This window comes from Microtus oregoni, unplaced genomic scaffold (genome assembly GCF_018167655.1).
Source record: "Microtus oregoni isolate MIOR12 unplaced genomic scaffold, Mior012 000032F_ref0000030, whole genome shotgun sequence".
Classification (NCBI taxonomy): Eukaryota; Metazoa; Chordata; class Mammalia; order Rodentia; family Cricetidae; genus Microtus; species Microtus oregoni.
In genome coordinates this window covers 27258631-27275806 of record NW_024543091.1, presented here as the reverse complement: position 1 = coordinate 27275806, position 17176 = coordinate 27258631, and the positions used below count along the sequence as shown (strand labels likewise).

Sequence of the window (17176 nt, the reverse complement as noted above, 5' to 3'; positions counted from 1 at the left end):
TGTGGGGACCCCAGGGAGGAGGCTAGCAGGATCCTGGAGAGCTCTGGTGATGACTGGCTGCCTTGCTTGTGTCCCAGGCCCTTGCTGCAGCCAAGCCCTTCCTGAAGGGACTGAGGTTGGGCCCTTTGAATTTTCAAGCTGCTCGTTATTCCAGCCACGTGCAGCCGTCAGAGGCCAGTGAAACCATCTCTGACCTTGGCGGAATAAATAATCTGATGTTTGAGACTGAGTAGAAGGGTGACCTTTCATGTACTGAACTCAGAGGAAATGGCTAGCCAAACAGAGACACAGCTTCACAACGGAAGTGAACTAGCAACACTGCTAACAACTCCGTGCAGAGACTCCATTGCTGCTGCATCTTGGGGTTGGAAGTAACCGTCTGAAACAAGTGGTTTCCGGGCCTGCCTATAATAACAAACTCAGCCCGTGCCCACATGTTGTGCTCCTGCTTTGGTTCTGACATGAATGATGGTGTTGGGCTGAATAGCAGCTCAGCAGCTAAAGCAAATGGGGGTGTTGGCCAACTGTGGGTGCTGAGCCCAGGGGAGTCCCTGGGCAAAGATAAGCGCATCTGGACTCAGATGCAGGAGGAGGCAGCCAGGAGCCCTGTGGTCCGGGTGAGAGGATGAGGATGTTGACATTCAGTTCGAACAAATTTAATTCCTTGTACCCCACTGTACCTGTCCCCTCCACCCCTACATGGCCTCTAAACAGAAGTGACCTTGGCCTTAGAAACTTTTTTTTTGAACAGGTTTCAGCCTTCAACTCCCTGTGTAGCAGAGGATGACCTTGAAGGATGACCTTAAACTCATAACTGTGTTACCTCCACCTCCTAAACGTTCAGACTTGAAGCCTATATTACCATGCTCAGTTGTAGAAAACCAACTTTGGGCTCTACCTATGACACGGACTTGCAGGTAGAGGTGGCTCACCGAAGCTTCTTCCCTGGAAGCAGATGGTGGTGGGTGTCATAGCAGGATGCCACCCATTGTCCTAGGTTCTTACCTTTCCAGAGTGGGCAGTCTGAGCAAGGCTACCACTACCAGCAGCATTCACCATGATCAATACCAGCAGGAAGTGGGTTCTGGCCTCAGTTCAGGCCCACAGGGAGATTTGTGTGATTATTCTGGAACAGGCAGTCAGGTGCCAAGGGATCGAGTACAGGCTTTGAAGCTGGACAGACCTAGATTTGATGTCTCGGCAGGCATAGTCTGTGTGATCATGAATCCCGACCGGGATGAACCTGACTCTCCCAACTGTAAAATAGAGTAAGACGTGTCCAGACATCAGGGAGCTTCTTAGTGCTAAAGGGAAGTTGATAACAGGAAGAGAATGCGTTGGGAGAGCACAGATTCCCATTGCCGGGGCAGGGAGGAGACCTGCAGAGACGCAGTGTGGGGCTGGGGTGCAGGGCTGGGGAGCGACTGGAGCGACTGGATATAGAGAGTTTGCCCAGCAGGTGTGGATGCCCCAGTACCACAAATAGAGGCAAAGTGAAATCCACCTGTGTGACCTCACATCTCAGCTGTGAGAAAATGCAGAGCCCACGAGCCAGGCTGTTCTCTGTAGAAGCCAGGTGTGTGTGGTTGTGTGTGGCCCCAAGGGAGGGGTGGAAGCTCTGACACTCCTGTCTTCAGGTTTGTGCTGTTTGAGGGAACAGTGGTCATGCACAGAGCCCCGACTGCCCAGGGCTGTGGCACGGAGATCCTGCAGCTTTGGATCTGCAGGACTGGGTTTGCAGTGAGGGGAACATGGCGGGAGTGTTCCGGTCTGGACATACAGCTCAGTGTAGAGCGCGTGCCACACAAGGCTGTGCCCACGGCCCAGGTTTGAGCCTTAGCATCAGGAAAAAGAGTGGTTTCAGCGTTCTGCTTGTTGTCTGGTGGAGTCCTGACTGAAGAGTAAATGAAGTTTGTGTGTAAAGGCTGTGCCACACAAGGAAGGCTGAAGTTACCACTTAGCTGTGTACCTGACGTGAGCATCATGAGGATTTTACATTAAGTGAATTTGGAAAAGAATTAAGTGTAAGGGAAGTTTCCAGTAGGCAAAGATGAATATAAGGGGAAGGAGGTAGCAACTTAGACAAATCAGTTTCCAAGGGGTACCGATGAAGTGGCAGTGGGGTAGAGTCAGGACGGAGCTCGGGGTACTTCCTAACGGCTGTCGCCAAGGACGGTTGCCAATTGTCATGGTCTTTTTCATCAGGAATCAAGATGATCGGAATAATTTTGTCAAGTAGAGAGCGAGGTGGAGTCAGCTCAAGGGGAGTTTGGGGTTCCACTCACAGCTTCTCTGGAGTGTAACCACTTTGGGGGAGGTTACGGAAAGACCACAGTCCTGGCAGATAGATGGTCCACACCTATTTCCTCTATTCCCATCTCTACTCTCACTGCCAAGGAAATGTCCTGTAGAAACCTGGAGTCAGAGGCTCCTTTATGCGAGGCTTGCGGATTGGGTTCTCAGATTGGCTTTCGCCCGAATGGTGCCCAAGGCAAAGGTCTGCTGCCAATGGTGGCAGCTGGGATGAGAATGCCCCATTCCCATGTAAACACTTTGTTCTCAGTGCTTGGTGCTCTTTTGAAGGTGTGGCCCCGCGGGAGGAAATACGTCATTGGAGGCAGGCTTTGAGAATTTAAAGTCCCTCACTATTTCCAGTTTATTTTCTCTGCTTCCTTCTTGCAGTTAAAGCTGTGGTCCCTCAGCTTCCTTCTCCTGCCACCATGCCTGTGGCTTGCTGCCTTGTCATGATGGTCTCTCAGCCCTCTGGAACCGTACATCCCAAATCTGCTCTTGGCTAGCCTTGGTCATAGCATTGCCACAGCGACAGAAAAGGACCTAGTCTAAAAAGGCCCCCAACAGGGCTCATTCTTCTTTTGGAAGGAGTCAAGGAAGTGTTGATTATCCATGGGAGCTCTACACAAGATTGTTCCCATTAGCATCTATCCTGGAGCAGGAAATGCTCACCAAGTTCCCCCGGCTGGGGATAGACAGCCATTGCTGGTGATCAGAGCCGTTTTCTCCAGTGGCGTAACTACTCATAGGTTGCCCATGCTCTATAGTAATCTCGCTGGATCACCAAGTTAGACTTGAGTGGTATTGCTCTGGTGTCTCAGTGCTTTACCTGAGGTCAGCAGCAGTTGACTCATCTCTCTGGGAAAATTGCACACAGGTGTGAACAAAGCAGTGCGGTGGTACGAATAAGGATGGCCCCACAGATGCATGCATTTGAATGCTTAGTCAGCAAGGACTGGCACTGTCTGAGAAGGATCAGGAAGTATGGCCTTGTAGGAGGAAGTGTGTCACTGGGGGAGGGCTTTGAGATTTCAAAAGCCCAAGCCAGGCCCAGTAAGTCTCTCTCTATTTTTCCCCCTCTCTCCCTGTCCCCTCTCGCCTCCCCTCTTCCTTCAGATCAGGAGGTAAAACTCTCAGCTACTGTTCCAGTGCCACGCCTGCCACCATGATGATACTGCACTAAGCCTCTAAAACAACAAGCAAGTCCCCAACTCAATGTTTTCCTTTCTAAGAGTAGCCTGGGTCACGGTGTCTCTTCACAGCAATGGAACAGTGACTGAAACAAGAACACAAAGACATTAACTATTTACCCAGTTTATTGTATTTTTTTTACAATAAAAATAAATTAGTTGTACACAAAATAGTACTGAAAACAGCCCATATTTGCTCATATAATTCACCTTCTGCTCGTCTCCTCCTTCCATAATAATTTAACACTGTAAAGGAGACACAGACTGGTGTTGTCCTCAGTTCCCCAGTGGGCTTCTCGCTCCCGGCTCTGCAGTCCACAGGTCAGCCTTGAGGCCCTGGCCCCAGGAGCCCCCAACAGGAACCCTGGGGTTGTCATCAGAGCTGAGAGACTGCCACAAGTCCCCAAGCCTCTCACAGTCCCTTCAGCCCAGGTTGTCCACAGCTCTGACCTGAGGAATGAGGCCGGTGAAGCTAACAGTGGGCCACACTGAAAAGGAAAGAGAAACACAAGCCACCTGCCCTTCTCCGAGTGTTTGGGTGTGAGGAAAGGGCAGATTATATGAAAAAAAAAATAGAATATTTAAGACAGAAAGGTGGCAATCTTAGGCACAATACTGGCGGAGGAACCCCTGAATATGTCAAAAGCAGAGTCATTTATAATTGATCTTAAACTTCCAAAAGTTTGGCCAATCACTGTACTAAACGACTATTAAGATTGACTTAGAATAAGACACCGTGGTGCAGCCATATACCAGGAGGCTGGGTTAGTATGATCAAATGATTTTATGAAATATGGATGGCATATGTAAATAAATACCTATTGGGTCCCTTTAACAATGAACATATTCTAAATAAACAGAGCCACTCTGCAGATATAGTTCAGAATACACTTTTCCTATAAACATCTTGTATTTACAGAGAACATAATAATAAGTTATAGCAAAGTATATCCTTCTGTCGGGTGGATGTTGGGGGGCTGGGGAGCAGGAAGGGGAGAGTTAATGGGTGTGACAGAATGGATTTGTCTCTCACTCAGGCCAGGGGCTCATCCTCTCAGGAGGCGGGGTGCTTCCACATTCTTGGGGTTACTTTCTACAACGTGATGGGCATCCCACCGGAACAAGGATTCGGACATAAAGGATGGTTTAGGATTGAGGGTTACTCTTTGTCAGCAAGGAAAGGTGTTCTTACAAAAGAGACTGGCGGTGAGTGGCCCAGACTAGTCAAAGCGGCCTCCATGGAGGCATATGACCCCAGGCAGGCAGCTAGCTGCCCCTCATGTCTCTGTGTCCCTTTGTGAAGCAGACATGGGGATGGCTCTGACTAGGTTGCCAGTGGCTGCCATATGAGGTCACATGCTGTTCACAGGAAGGGGCACGAATGGGTTTCAGATGGTGACAAGGTGGTAGCAGCTGTCACTTGCTGTCACTAAGCAGATGCACCACCCAGAGCTGCGCCACTTGGAGAGCCACCAAACCCTGGACTTGGAGATGACCTTGAGCAGCGAGTTGCTGAGAAAGATATCTGATCCCTTCCCACATCCTGACACACCTGTCCTGTCTCAGCTGCCACCCCTAAGGGGTGACTGTCCCCAGCAGCCCTGCCCCCATAGATCTACATCAGCTTGCAGAAGTTTGCTATTCTGTTCCACTGAGGGTTCTCGTGGTGTCTCTTCTGCGATGTCGCACCTCTGAAGTCCACCACGCTGTCTCTAAGAGTCTGTCCTCTTTATCGGGATTGAAAACCACACCTGAACGTTACATAGGAGCGGTAGTCTTCACAGACACATGGACCATGACTCCCATCTATGTTTCCTCTGTGGCCTTGGTGGCGTGTGGCATGGCATATACAGATACACGTATGTGTGTGCATGTGGAGGTCAGAGGACATCGACTCTTAGGCTTCAGCTGTCATCCACAGTGTTTTTTGAGGCACGGTCTCTCACTGGCCTGGAGCTTGCCCAGTAGGTTGGGCTGGCCAGCTGCTGAGCCCCAGGGATCCACCTGTCTCTGCCTCTCCCATGCTGGGATTACAAGTGAGTACATCACATCTGGCTTTTTTGCATGTGGGCTCTGAGACCTGGGCTCAGTCTTTGTCTCAGCACTTTGTCAATTGCGCTAACTTGCTAGTCCTGGGGTCAGTTATATCTTGCCGCTTCCTCCCCACTTTCCTGACTCACATTGATATTAGCTGAAATTCTTCCCTTTCTGTCATTTTTTCGACTGAACAGTTATTCTTTTAATCCAAAGGTAGGACTTTAGCTGCTTTCCAGCGAACTGTTGAGGTCTGGGCTTTCTCTTTACTTTTTTTTTTTTAATTTCCTTTATAAATATTTTAGACTCTTCTTGCTCTGGCTCTTGGCTCTCCACGGCCAGGGCATCGGCCAGTTTTCTGCTAAGACATCCAGGCTACACACGCAATGTTCATCTGTCAAGGATCAGACGCTGGTCATCACCCTGTTGCAATGTAGTCTTTCATTTTGTTCCTCACATGGGAAAACTAATATGCCAACTCTAAGACAGCTATTAATAAGACGAGGAGACTATCTTGGACAGGTGTTAGCAGTATCTAGAGTTCTCCACACCACACTAGTTGAGTGAGCCCTCTAGAAGTCTATCTTTACCGAGAGAGTGTTGTGTGTAAACGCTTAGAGAACCAACGGATGGAACGTACTAAAAGCAAGGCGGGAAGAAAAACACAGAAATCCTGGGCTGAGAAGAAGTAATGCAAAGGAGTAGCTGGCGCAGTTATGAGAACTCCCTCCCTGAGCCACTGAGAGATGCTGAGAGATCCTCTGGCTTCTTAATAGGGTGAGCATGGTTTATGAACAGAGAACTGCTCCCTCTAGTGGTCGGGTAGCATATTTCCTGCAGGCCCTGGAAGGTGAACCGAAATAGATTCCGCAGGGGCTGCAAGGAAGGTTCTTCTTCCAGTGAGTGGAAGACAATCAGCACAGACTTTTAATTTGGGGCTTTGCTGATTTTTGTTGAGAAAGACTACACAGAAACTTTAATTTATCTAGTTTTTCACTCAGAGCTAGGGATGTGGCCTCTGGCACACGGGGTGAGGGGCGGGAAATCAGTGTTGTAATATGTTTCAATTCCATGTCACAGTCAATGAAGGGGATGTGGAGTGGCCCAAGAAGGGGATGGCAGATAAAGGATCATCTGCAGGCACTGGTGTCCCCTCCCTGGTAATCACTGGGGATCCCCAGGGCCCTACTGCACACACTACAGAAGGGAGAAAGTCATGAAGACGGTGGAAGAAACCAGGACATATTTGCAAGATTGGCCTTCTACAACAAAGAGGTTTATCAACCCCATTCTAGAAATCCATAACCTTTTAAAGGGGACTGGCCTCCCAAGGACAGCTCATTTTTCTGGGGAATTCCACTGAACTCAGGAGAGATGTTTCTTTTCTTTGCCTGAAGACCAGGGCCTGCCCCCTTTGCTCTGATCACCCCCATTCTACAGGAGGATCACTGTCCTTCGTAGAAGAACTCTGAGGTGATGCCTGAGACACAGGATAGACAAAGCCATCGTCAACCCAGCCCAGCCCTGAGAATTTGCGAGCTGGAAGGACCAAGAGGTCCACTCTCCACAGAGAAGGCCTTTATTCCCTGTTAGCCTGGCGCTGGGTGGCTTGAGTTGCTAGTACATTTTCCTTCCCGGGAGCTAATGCCAGGCTTTGCTTTAACCAACAGATCTTGCAGGCCTTACCCTCTGGCATGCACACGAACACCTTCCAGTGAATTCTTCAGATGACTGGCTTGTCCAGCAAGGTCTGACAATGGCTGCATGAAGGAAAGGTTCCTGGGACAGGCGAAAGCATGCAGTGAGAGAAACAGGGAGGAAACTGGACAGAAACTGTGTGTGCAACGGCTTCTCCTGGTATTTAGCATGGTTGGCATAGTCTCTGCCAGGCTGTGTGTCTACATGCCATAGGAACACGAGGAGAGGTGGAGCTGCTGATGGATGTGGTGCCAAGCTTTCCAAGCAGAGAGAGATGCTGGAGATACTCACAGAAAGCCAAAGTCAGTGATCCTGACAGAGTGTGTCAGACCAGACAGGCGACATTAGCCCCATGGCTGGGAATGATTGCCACGCTGGCTGGGGCAGGTAATGAGCGCATGGAGAGACCCTGTGATATGGTACATGCCTGCTTTAAGAGAAACATGCACAGGACCCGAAACAAGACAATTTCTGTAAGTTTACAATTTTTAAGAAAAGAATATTCCTCTTAATTGTCTCCCCCAATCTCCAGAGATGGTTCACCTTTCAATATGCACCGAGTCCCTTCAGGCCTGGGGCCTCTGGAATTATAGTCGGCTAAAGTGTGTCAGTGAAGATGGGAAGGACTTCAGAGTTCCTTCTCCAAGACCCACATCATTAAAACTGATCTTGATGGTCAAGTCTTGTGGGAAGTAAGAGTCATGAGTCACAGGGGAACGGGAGGGAGAGAGGAGAGGGAGAGTAGGGAGGGATGTGCGACTACCAGCAAGAAACCCTTTAATCAACCCACAAGGCCCAAATAAGACTCCTCCTATTGCAACGTGGAGATTTCCTGGGACTATTGGCTTGGCTTTCCAGCAGGGGATACACCACAGAGAATCCAGGAGAGATGGCGGAACTAAAGCTTGTGGGATTTGGGAATTTGTTCCAGCTCCAGAGTGCCCCAGAAAACCCCTGGCCACATTCTTGCTCTCCCTGTGGCTTTTCTGTCTTGTGGGAAAGTTCTGTTGAGGACGGAACTTAGCAAACACCACAGAGTCCTGTCAGCAGGAGCTGCGACTTAGGGAAGGGGAACAGGGGTGCAGACATCTTCAAAGGACTAAATACTCAGGTGAGGCAGCACTTGGGGACAGAGGAAGGGCTTCAGAAGCTTGGGCTCCATTCATAAAATACAACTCGACCCCCTGGTCAGATAGGAAGCCCACTCATTCTTCAGGCTATAGGCCAGTGGACAGGCCCCAGGCTGGCCACTGGAGGCACTGTGGGGTGAGGTTATGCTCAGGCATCTGAGGTAGGCACTCAGCCCTGGCACAAAATGGCCAGCTCAGTCATCTGAGTTGAGCCTCATTCCTTGTCAAGTAGGAGCACTTATTCAACCCCTGCTTCCCGTTCTGGGACACTATGGCCTCCAGTGAGCTAAGGTCTGAGAATGTATGTACCTGCTAAACAAGAGAGCACTCTGCTGTGGGATACCTCTGACCTGAGGCGGGAAACAGTCTATTGTCTTTAAGAATGGTGACAGGCACGGCTGGCTGAGGTAACAGGGATGCACAGGTCTCAGTAAGGTTTGTTGGTGTCGTAGGATGGGGTGCTCTCCTCTCTTGACTTTCTAAAGGGGTGCTAATTCTGGACAGGCCAGTAGCACCAGGAAGGAGGCTGTGCCGGGTCAGTGGTCCAGTGGCTGACCTGGACAACAGCAAGCCTGAAGTTGGGATGAGAGCTGCATGCACGTGACTGCTTGGTTTTCAGTAGGCCCCATTAGCAGGTGCCAGTTCCCAAGGAAGGGCGTCATCAGGACGGAGTGATGCTCAAAGGGCGTTCTAGCATCCTGGGTACCAGGTGGTACACTTTATGAAGGTGAGTTGGGGGTCCCTGGCAGAGCACCAGCCAGCCAGGTGCACTGCTTGCAGCTGCCGGGGAGCAGGAGTGTTATCGACTTCCCAGGAAGCCCGTGTGCCTGTTGGCCACGCGGGTGCAGGAGGCACAGCAGGCGGTCTTGTAGTAGTTGTAGACACAGAGGCGCGCCTGGACCACCACATTGCAGTTGTAGTACTTGTCCTTGCAGTTTTCATCTATGGTGGAAGAGAACAGAAGAGACTCCTGAGCCCAAGAGGCAGCCAGGACCAGTGGGAAGAGAAGAGAAAGGGTGGGGGACACAGAGCTTCCTCTGGGTCCTATGTGTCTGAGGGAGCCTTGAGTGAGCACATGCGGAGACCAGAGTAGGATGTCAGGGATGTTCAGGAGGGGACTTGTTAGGGCTCAGCAGAAGTGGGAAGGGGGTGAGAGGGAGTGATGAGGGGGTGAAAATGACCCCCACATAATGCACATGTATATGAGCTTGTAAAAAAAATAATAAAGAAAAAAGATATTTGAAAAATAAGTTGAAGAGCAACTGAAGAAGATATCTGATGATTTTTGCTTCCCTTCAGAGAGAGAAAGAGAGATGAAATATGTGTTCAAGAATATCCAAGGACAGTGGGCATGTCTGTAATCCCGGCACGTGGGAGGCTGAAGCAGGAGGACCAGGAGTTCGAGGCCAGCTAGGGCAGCAGACTGAGATGCTGTCTCAAACAAATTATAATAAAGTAGCAATCATGATGAAGAGTGGCACCGGGATGGTGAACGCTGGTTTTGAGGGATTTTCCCCATAAATTGTAAGGAGAAAGTAGAAAATGGTAGTGGAGAGTACCTGAAATTGGCCCATTTTTATGTCTTGTTAAAATAAGTTTAACCGGTGCTGCTTGCATGGGCATCGGTGTGGGGTTATTTGCCAGAGCACAGGCAATTTACAGTAGCTACAGCACCTAAGAGAGAGACTCCTTCCCCAGCCACCAAGAACACCCATGTGCAGTTCCTTGGCTATTCATGGGTATGGTCTCACCAGTTCTTCCTCCTTCACCTAGTGTTCTGGTCATTGAGCCAGGACCTCACCGACTGGCTAGACGGGCTGGCCAGCAAGCCCCAGGGAGCCTTCCATCTCTACTTCCCCAGAGCTGGGGTGACAGGCACATGCCACTGCACCCAGCACTCATGTGGGTGCTGGGGATCTGAACTCTGGTCCTCATGCTTGTGCAGCAGGCATTTCCCCCACGGAGCCACATCCCCAGCCTCCGGACCTTTCCTCATACTTGAGCTGTGCGCGACGGTGTCCTTAGCTACTGTGTGGCCTCTAGAAACTGTAGACTTTACACATAGTTCCTGGCCACTTGTTTGACAGTGAATTTGTGCGTTCATTTTTATTACTGGGGAGGATGTATCCATGTAAATATTTTTTATCCATTGGTAGACATTGTTTCCATTTTTTCCAGTTATAAATAATGATCGTTTAAGCATTTTTGAAAGTCTTCTTTCCGGGTTTTAAGACACATACAGTCTTACTAGATGTGATGGCTGCCTTCCAAACTATGTGAAGCTATTTGTAGTTCTCTTGGCAGAACAGCAGAATTCCATTGTTTTTTTTGACAGGGGGATGCAGCCTCAGCAGGCCCTAGTACTGGAGGGTGACAGTGACCTCCTGATCCTCCTGCCTCTGGCTCCAGTGTCTGGGGATGATCCCAGGTGTGTGCCACCACAGCTGGTTTATGCTGTGCTGGAGATCAATCCCAGGATGCTGTGCATGCTAGGCAAGCACCCTACATGCAGAATTGCACCCCCGGATCAGCAGAACTGTCCCGGCCCCGTCCTGTATTTTCTTCTGTCTAGAATCCCGGGGTGAGGTGGCACACACTGCAGCGGTGTTGCCGCTCAGGGTCCCTTTGCTGGGGGCAGCTCTCTTCTTGCTTTTGGACTCAGAAAGGTCTCTCTATGCAGTGGGTCCACATCTTTATTGGTTCCTGTGTTGCAAGTATCTTCTCTGGCTCATAGCTCTTCCTGGCGCTTTCCTTATGAGGTCACGTGATAAGCAGACACTTGACATTTTAACGTCATTGGAATTCTAGTATTTCCCTTGTGGTTTGTGCTCTGGGGTTTTTGCTTAAGAAAATTTTCCCTCCTCCAAAAGAAATTTGTCTTTCTTCAAAGTCGTTTTTAAAGCTTAATTTTTTTGATTACATTTGTTTATCTAGCTCACTAGGAACCGGTGATGGTGATGGTAGCGATTGTGTGTGTGTGTGTGTGTGTGTGTGTGTGTGTTGAGAGGCAGGGATTCACTTTGACTGTTTCTCCGTATACATGAGAACATACGAACTGTTTCATTACCATTTGTTAAACGGTGCATCCTTTTCCCAGACTCATAGGCTGACCCTATCACATAGCAAGCGTCTTTGGTTCATCTGGGGACTTCTATTTTATATTTTTAGCTTATTCTTCTCTCCCTGTGCCAACATGCCTTGACTTGTGGCAGGGTAAGTATCCCAACACCATTCATCCTCAAAATTGCCCTGGCTATCCTTTGCTCTTATTCGATATAAACAATTTGACATCCTTATAAATAATTTGATATATCCAACCCATATTCGATATATCTAATTAAAAAAATCCTGTATGGATTTTGATTACCATCACTTGAGTGCTGAGGAGCTGGTGGTTACTGGGCAAGCCTGAGGACCTGGGTTTAATACCCAGACCCCACATGGAAGAACTGGGCATGTAGTGCATGCCTGTAATCCTGATGTCGGGAGGATGAGACATGTGGATCTCGGAAGTCTACTGGATGGCCAGCCTAGCCTACACAGCCAGGCACAGGCCAGAGAGGCTCTGCCTTAAAGTAAATACAGAAAAATGGAAGGCGAGATGTGGGAAAACACTTGAAGCTCATCTTAGGAAAGTGAGTTATGATCAGTAGAGAGGACTGCAGGCAGGAGGGCTCAGAAGAAATCTGGATACATCCATGGCTGGGTCATGTACCCAAGCTATTTATCTGTTTGCCTTGGCAACACCACATACTTGAAGTGATTTAAATTCGGATCATCAATGTTCCTTGCATTGCTTTTTACAAAATACAACATCAAAAAGGAAAGTTGTCTCAGGAACACACACATGGGTAATTAAAGATGGTGAATACGGCCTTGGAATGGACTGTGTAGGTTTCAAGGCAAGGCATGGCTGCCATAACCAGTCTGTGTATGTAGCCCGTGTCTCAGCCAGGACATGTATGTAGCCCAAATCTCAGTCAGAACATGCATGTCAAAGGTCTCTCACTGACAAGATGTGAGAGGAGTTTTGTTTCTGGAGTCAGACGTGCTACTGTTGTGCAACGAGGTCCTGCTGGGGGGTTTTGTTTCTGAAACAGGGTTTTATGTGTGCCTTGAACTTGGTAGCAGGAGGTGATGATCCTGATATTCTGATTCTCCTGCCTCTACCCTGGAGGGCTGGACCACAGGCACTTGCCACCACACCTGGTTTCTGTGGTTCTGGGATCGAGCCCAGGGCTTTATGTGTGGCAGGCAAGCTTTCTGACACTGAGTCCCAGCTGTGATTTTTCTTCAAAAACCACTCTGGTTTGGTCTTCTAGATTTAGCTATGGTATCTTTCCAAGGGGGCAGGTGTATATCACTTCCAATATAAAACCCAATAATGGGGGAGAAAAGGAAATTATAAGATTAACAAAATGGAGTATATAAACAAAACTTTGATGACCTCTGATGTGTCTCAAAATGACTCTGCAAAAGATAAAGCTGCTAAAATGTCAAGGCCAAGAGCTCTCATTATGAAACTCCGAGGAAATCCCAGTGGGTTATAGTGTGAAATTATAATATCCCAAGCACCCCAGGACCTCCGCCATGGCTGTGCGCAAGGTCACAGAAAGAACTGGCCAAGCCATTTTTACACTGAATAACTTGATAGAGCTAGAGGGGGCCTCTTTCTCTTTTTTCCCAGATGGGAACCCCAAACTCACCAACTTCAGGGACACAGTCCTGAGGGTTACAGGATTCTCTCTCTTCTGGTTTCAACTGGGGGTCGCAGAGGCTACCGGGGGTCATGTCATCCGACAGACACCGCACTTCCCGGACCCGGAATCCACCCTGACAACTCTTGGAGCACTGTGTGGCAAAAAGAGAGACAATATCAGTCTTCTCAGCAGGCTGTTGAATCGTCACGCCAGAGTGGAATATCAGGGGGAAATGCAAAGATCTCCAAAAAGGGAAATTGAGCACTAAAATACACCCCTGCAAGCCTGCTGACCAGTTCCAGGACCCAGCAGGTAGGACTCCTTGTCCTGTCTGTCTCCCTCCCACCCCCACTCCTTGAGGTGTTCCGAGGGAATTCTGGACTCCTGTCACAACGTCCATAATATTCTAATTTATGGCTCCAAAAAAGGAGCCTGGAACACGTCCCATAGATGCATCTTATTATTTTCAAATTTATATATTTAGTGATTCTAGTCCCATTTTAAAAAATTTTGATGAATTTTATCTATTTTAAAAACAGATTTTCGGCTGGGCGGTGGTGGCACATGCCTTTATTCCAGCACTTGGGGGGCAGAGGCAGGCGGATCTCTGTGAGTTTGAGGCCAGTTTGGTCTACAGAGTGAGTGACAGGACAGGGTCCAAAGCTACAGAGAAACCCTGTCTCATAAAACTAAAAAAAAAAAAAAAGGATCACATTGGAGGGAAGTAGAAAATGGATAGAATAGATATGAATCAGTGTGTAAGTGTAGGACATTTTCAGATGAGAAATAAAAAGCATTATTTAAAAAAACCAAACAAAACAGGAGGCTGGAGAGATAGCTCAGAGGTTAAGAGCACTGGCTGCTCTTCCAGAGGACCTGGGTTCAATTCCCAGCACCCACATGGCAGCTCACAAACACTGGTAACTCTGGTCCCAGGAGATCTGATGGCCTCTGCTGTGGGTGCTACATACAGGTGGTGCACAGACATACATGGAGGCAAAACACTCAGATACATGAGATTAAAATAAGCAAAAATTTAAATATAACAATAATAAAAATCGCAGGATCCACATCTCAGTCATACTTGGAAGTTAACTGATATTTTTATGATTCTAAATCTAAACCCTTACGTCCCCCTTCCATTGTCTTATGCTTGCTTATTTTTAACTTTTAAAAATTACAACAAATTTTCTTTAAGACAGGGTTTCACTGTGCAGCCTTGGCTGGTCTGGAACTCACTATATAGACCAGGCTGTCCTTGAACTCTGCCCACCTCTGCCTCCCAAGTGCTGGGATCAAAGGCGCGCGCCACCACTGTGCCTAGCTCTCCACTTTACTTTTGAGACAGGATCTCTACTGAGTCAGAAGCTCATTGTTCAGCTAGCATGGCTGACTGTGAGTCCCAGGGATCCTCCTGTCTCCAGCCAGTTGCAGGCCTTGCTGCTGGGCTAGCTTACAATGTAGTACATTTAACATTCTCTTAGAGTGCCTTCAACCACCATTTTCTGCAGCAATGTTTGTCAAACTGCAGCCCAAACTACAGCCTGCTTGTTAAACACACACATTTCTTAGCCAGGAGGGGTCCAGAACTGGTCTTTTCTAGCAAGACCGCCAGATACACCCCAAAGCTCAAGAATCACATACATTATGAACACATCTCTGTAGAAACCCAAATCTGCAAGCTTCGGGGATCCCCGACTGAACAGGGTCCCCTCATTGTGACTTCCTAGAGTAGATGCCACAGGGGATCTAGCATCTCTTCTCGGGTTGGGCCCGGGACCCTGCCTGGAGTCATCTCTGGATGACGGTGACTTACCATGCTCCATTCTGTGCTAAACCATTTAGCTCCACAAGGCTTGAGGTGGCAGGCCTGCTGGCTTGGAGGCTTCTCCAGGAATGAACACTCATAAGGGTCTAGCACTTCAAAGATGTCTGCATTCTTCCTAACACAGATCACCTCCCTCTGCTGTGTCCCACTGCCACACTCAACGGAACACTGGAGAAGAAGCAGAGACAGACGGATGTCATATCATGCAAAGGGAGAGAAAACCACGCTCTTGGAGGGACGTCCTCAATCCTTCCACCGAGGCACATGAAAAAGAGCAAGACAGAGGATACAAGAAGAGAAGTTGGCGCAGACCTAGTAAAGTCCATTGCTGATGAGGAATATAGGGGCTGGAGGGACAGTTCAGTGGGTAAAATGTTTGCTGCCCAAGTGAGAAGACACGAGTTCAGATCCCCAGCACCCATGGAAAGGCCGGGTGTGACTTTTAATGCTTTAATGCGTGTTGGGAGGTAGAGACACAGAGAATCCTGGAGTCTTGCTGGTCAGCTAGTAAGCTGTAGGATTAGAGAGGGAACTTGTCTAAAAAAATAAAATGGAGAGAGATGAGGAGGAGACACTGCTATTGGTCTGTATCAGTGCTGGGACAACGTCTCGGTACAACTGATACCTGACCCGCACTGCAGCCCTGTCTCTGGGACCACAGCAGCAGCAAGAGTCAGAGAAGATGGGCCAGGACCTAGGCCCCAGGCCCCAGTGGGTTCTCAAGGACATGGAGTGACAGCCCAAGGATAGATCCATTTTTGCCTGTGGGTGACGGTGACCTGGGGGGCGGTGATGGTGGTGTCTGCAGGGGTGACAGCGGTCCCACCACTCATGGCACCCTCTGGAGCACCCACTGTCTTCCACTACACTACTGCGTGTCTTCCCAGGGGGCAGTGCTGTAGCTGGTGATCAGTTGGGATCTGGACTTAGAAACAACCTTGGGTCACACACGCTGGCAGACCCGCTCCAATCCAGTTTACTGTCCCATGTCTGCTGGGCGAATGCGGGCCATAAGCATGGCTTCTTGGCACATGGTTAGGGACAAAGGCATGGCACGCCTGCCAGGTAAAAGCAATAGGCACAGAGAGAAGAGATCTAATTTTGACCAAGTGCTTCCCCACTGCCAGCCATGGGCGACGCCTTGTGTGACCTGACTCCTAAGCTCTCGGTGACAGCCAACCTTGACTGTCAACCTGGCACAACTCCATCAGATTGGTCCGTGGGCGTTTTCTTGAGTTTAGTTGATGCAGGAGGGCCCAGCCCACTGTGGGAGGTGTTATCTCTAGGCAGATGGCCCTGGACTAAGAAGGTAGCTGACTGCGCCTGAGGGAGCCAGTAAGGAGCCGGCCTCTGCGGTTTCTACTTCAGTTACTGCTTGAGCCCAAGCCCTACTTCCTTTAATGGTGGCCTGTGACCCAGAAGCATGGATGGAAGGAGCCCTCTCCTCCCCAGGTTGGTTTTGGTCAGAGTGTTTATTACAGCTACAGGAAAAGTAGGCTCCCTCCTGACAGCCCAAGTAGAGTGCCATTGTCCTCTGTGTCTTAAGATAAGGAAACAGACTCAGGGAGGTGAAAACCTCACCAAGTCAGGAATCCCACGAGACGGGAGCTGAATTCAGTTACACAGGCATCCGACAGGGACGCTCACGAAACTAGCACTGGAAATACTTCAACCCATTTTCTCTGAATCTTTTGAACTTTACAGATTTTATCAATCAAAACATTAAAGGAAATCAAAGAAAACATTTTCCCATGTTGTCTCCATAAAAACAATTCATTATAAAGTGTATATATATGTACACACACACACATACACACACACACACACACACACACACACATTTCAAGACAGGCTGTTATGTAGTTCAGGCTGGCTTCGAACTACCCATGTAGCCAAGGATGATTTTGAACTTCTTATCCTTCTGCCTCTACTTCTCAAGTCCTGGGATTACAGATATGCACAACATGTCTGATTTTGTGTAGTATTGAGGATTGAACCTCGGGGCTTCATGTATGTTAGGCAAATTCTCTACCAACCGAATGTGACTATATATACACAGATATACATGTATTAATTTATGTGTATGTGGGTTTTACCTGCATGTATGTATGTGTACCACATGAGTGCCTGATACTCACAGAACCAGACGAGGGTATCGGATCCTGGAACTGGAGTTAATGATGGTTGTGACCCACCATGTATGTACAAGGAACTGAACTCAGGTCTTGGCAAGAACAACAGTACTTTTGACTGATGAGTCTTTTTACATTTTCATATTCTCTCATTGGCTACTGTATTATGTGC

The 17176-nt window shown here is 48.7% G+C and overlaps 1 protein-coding gene across 1 annotated transcript in view; it reads right to left on the bottom strand.

Annotated features, from left to right (window-relative positions):
• Positions 1 to 3590: 3590 nt before the first annotated feature.
• LOC121466073 (thrombospondin type-1 domain-containing protein 4) overlaps positions 3591 to 17176 on the bottom strand; it is a 182728-nt gene continuing 169142 nt past the window's right edge. The window contains exons 10-12 of the mRNA XM_041679589.1: positions 14861 to 15040; positions 13051 to 13195; positions 3591 to 9286 (exon numbers count right to left, since the gene is read on the bottom strand). Of these exons, the coding sequence (XP_041535523.1) occupies positions 9144 to 9286; positions 13051 to 13195; positions 14861 to 15040 (468 nt within the window). The 3' untranslated portion in view covers positions 3591 to 9143. The remainder of the gene's footprint in view (positions 9287 to 13050; positions 13196 to 14860; positions 15041 to 17176) is intronic.